Source organism: Physcomitrium patens, chromosome 1 (genome assembly GCF_059467195.1).
Source record: "Physcomitrium patens ecotype Gransden chromosome 1, ASM5946719v1, whole genome shotgun sequence".
Classification (NCBI taxonomy): domain Eukaryota; kingdom Viridiplantae; phylum Streptophyta; class Bryopsida; order Funariales; family Funariaceae; genus Physcomitrium; species Physcomitrium patens.
The window spans coordinates 7,306,605-7,309,626 of record NC_143410.1 but is presented as its reverse complement, the minus strand read 5'-3'; the positions used below and the strand labels follow the sequence as shown (position 1 = coordinate 7,309,626).

The 3,022-nt window shown below is 46.4% G+C and overlaps 1 protein-coding gene across 2 annotated transcripts; it reads right to left on the bottom strand.

Moving 5' to 3' along the window:
* Positions 1-899: 899 nt before the first annotated feature.
* On the bottom strand, positions 900-3,022 carry LOC112292667 (uncharacterized). 2 transcript variants are annotated; one of them, XM_024541514.3, is made up of 2 exons: positions 2,865-3,022; positions 900-1,972 (listed from the first exon to the last, which is right to left on the bottom strand). In XM_024541514.3, exon 2 carries the CDS (start codon positions 1,935-1,937, stop codon positions 1,065-1,067), a length of 873 nt encoding a protein of 290 aa, XP_024397282.1. In that variant the 5' UTR covers positions 1,938-1,972; positions 2,865-3,022; the 3' UTR covers positions 900-1,064. The 2 variants fall into 2 exon arrangements, with proteins under 2 accessions (XP_024397282.1, XP_024397359.1); XM_024541591.3 differs by having other exon boundaries at positions 900-1,986; positions 2,865-3,016.

Genomic DNA, 3,022 nt, shown 5'->3' with positions numbered 1-3,022 from the left:
TTTACATCGATTACAAAACATGTATCTGCTAGGACAGAAAATAGATGAATGCATCGAAATATTTTGAAGACATTACCAATGCAGAAAATGAAACATAAATACCACTTTACTAGCTCACATTTCCACGTTGTAGAGTTAGAAAACCTAGAGATTAGTATTTGCCTCAACAGATTCATTGCGTTGAACGTCCAATTGACAGACACTGTTGTGGACGGCGAAAGACCAGTCTGAGCTGCACAAGTCATGCAGGATATTACCAAAATTCCAAATCTCAGCACAATTATCTTGTTCACGAGACAGTCGCTGAGACCTCACCACGACGAACGCGCGTAACTCCTAGTTTCAAGAATCCTCGAGACCTACAAAGGAATCCGCCTTCTGGATCAAAACAACAGCCAGATTGTCTGAACATCCACATGCTGTGACGCAACTAGCGACTTTCAAACGCAAACCCTTTATAACAGCAAACACTAATTCTGAAATCAATCAACAGCCGCTGACGTAATCGATGCAGGCACGGATTCATGAAGATGCTGAAGTTGGACTCGTGAAGCAATGCAGCAAGAGGCTTGAATTCATTGGATTGAAAATCTTGAAGAAGGCACATCCACCTTTCGACAGTTGTCGGCGTGATTTGCAATGCTTGCAATGTCTTATTGCCGCCTGCCATTGAAATCGGAGTTTATCCACAATGTCATGGTGTGTCTTTGCCAGGGCTTTCTAAGGGTTCAAGGTTTAATTCCCTTTAGCTCATTCTCGAACTTTGTTGACCGGCATTTTTTTTCTATTTGAGTACTGTGTCTTGTTCATTGCGAGTACAATCGGAATGTGTGCTCCGGAGGGAAGGGTCACCAACTCAATCGACAGTCATGAAGTGACCACGGTAGTAATTCTTCATGGAATATTTCAAACGAAAATAATAATAAAATCGCTCTTCTGTACACTAGGAATCTACAACAGAGCAGACAGAAGACCATATCCTAGATCGACCTCTCAAATGCTAATTCGGAGCGTCTTCCATCGTTCTATTACACCATGGTAATCACAACAGAGTACGGTGTCAATCAAAACTGGTCAGGATGACGAAGCACGTCCTCCTTGCGATGCTGCACTCGCTGTTTCTCCGGTTCCTCGCTGTACCCCGCATGTGCGTTCGATTGAACTGCACGATTGTACACGGGATCAGTAAAAACGGTGGCGTACACTTGATGTGCGTGATTGGAGCTGATGGGAGCAGGTGGGACGTCGAGGTCTTCTTCAAACGCCGGCGCGTATGGTTGTTGCAATCCATCGTAGACATATCGTCCAGCTCCTAAGGGCGGCACGGGAGAATCTTTTCCTCTCCCGAATGACGCCCCACGGCGTGGCAGATCATCCTCGTCCATGCGGTCGGGTCTCACTGGTCTTTGATAGCCAGGTTCCCGGTCTACTAGTGATGGTATTCTTCCGTTGGTATCGTCAGTAGGGTGAGGACCATGTCCGTAGCCGCTACCACGTCCTCGTCCTGATGCAGCTGCAAATTCCTCGTCAGGTAGGGGAGAGCAAGCTCGCGGCGGAGATCCTGTTCCACCGTAGCTAGTGTTGTGTGGAGATTTGTGTAACGATTCTGGATCCACGTGCCGGATGGGATGGCCTTGCCTAGCTCTCTCACGGTCTCTCACTCCGTCGAGCTCTGGATCATAATATCCAAATGGCTGCGCTCGTGGAGAAGTTGGAGGGGGCTCTGACCTGCTGTACATGGTGCCTTTGTTCATGTAGAGCTCATGGTCTTGCTCCGGGTCATAATACGCGAGCCCAGATCGTTGTGCTCGTGGTGAAAGCATGGCACGAGATACTGGGATGGGCCTGGCGCGAGATGGATTGTGTTTCTGCCCATCCCAGTCTCGCTCCGGGTCGTATAATGCGAAAGGTGTCTCTTCCTTGAATCTGCTTCCCATAGTCGATGGCGCTGTCTGACCTCAGTGGAATATCTCTTTGAATAGTTCCCTCCACACAGATTCGTCATCAGAATACCAGAGAGTTGCAACACAAGAGCTTGAATGCGATTCGGTGGAAGAGACAAGACGACTACAATACTAATAGCATGTACTGACCATCAACACGTACAACCTTTCTAGTCCCCAGCTTTTGAAAAAAGAAAGAACAAGGAATGAATTCATTTTCTCAAAACACTGAGGACCTGGTCATACACTGAAAGAGAATGACGACTTCAGTTCAGAAACATGGCGCAACAAAACCAAAACCTAAGAACTCATGTTTTGGAAACAGTGCATGAGCGACAACAATGTGTTGCAAATTCCCCTAAAAAGATCGTCGTGGACAGACTGAACGTGGGGGCGTCCTTACCATGAACCTCTCAAAACTTCATAAAAAACAAACCCCTCCTAGTTGTGCATAACTCAATCACAGAAAATGAAAGTTAGAAACCATGATCCCCAAGCCATCACTCCCAACAAAAACTCATGAATTTCCACAGAAACAAATTACCAACCAGACATTCAAACTGCATCTAGAGAGACAATTCACGCACTAACCCTCCCATCTCCACACAAAAGATCCCAAACAAAAACGCTGCACTGTACACAAAACATCAGGAAATCAAGGGGAATAAATAAATAAATAAATAAATAAAAACACAACAAGAAACAGAGGACGGAGTCACATCAAAAATCTGCAAAAACACTAACCCCTCCCAAGAAACACCAAATTAAGATGAAATCAGGATCAATTAGGACAGGGAATCGCGCGTGGTAATGGACAAGGACTCAAAACAATCCCTGGCACGACTCAGCAATCGTAGCCAGCTCTCGTTTCAGCACCATGCAAAACTGCGAAAGAAAAGGGTCTCAAGGTGAGGCAGAAACCTGCAGAGGCTGAATTCTTTCACCGCGCCGAGAGGCAGTTCGTCGAAGAAATAATCCAGCGAAGCAGGGGATCGATCGATCGATGGATTGACGAGGTCGGACTGGATTCGTCAATTTGTATGGAGCTCGATGGACTGTCTCCGTTTCGCGACGGCACT

Excerpts from the sequence above, each read along its gene's own strand:
- LOC112292667 (XM_024541514.3), bottom strand. The coding sequence starts at position 1,937 with ATGGGAAGCAGATTCAAGGAAGAGACACCTTTCGCATTATACGACCCG.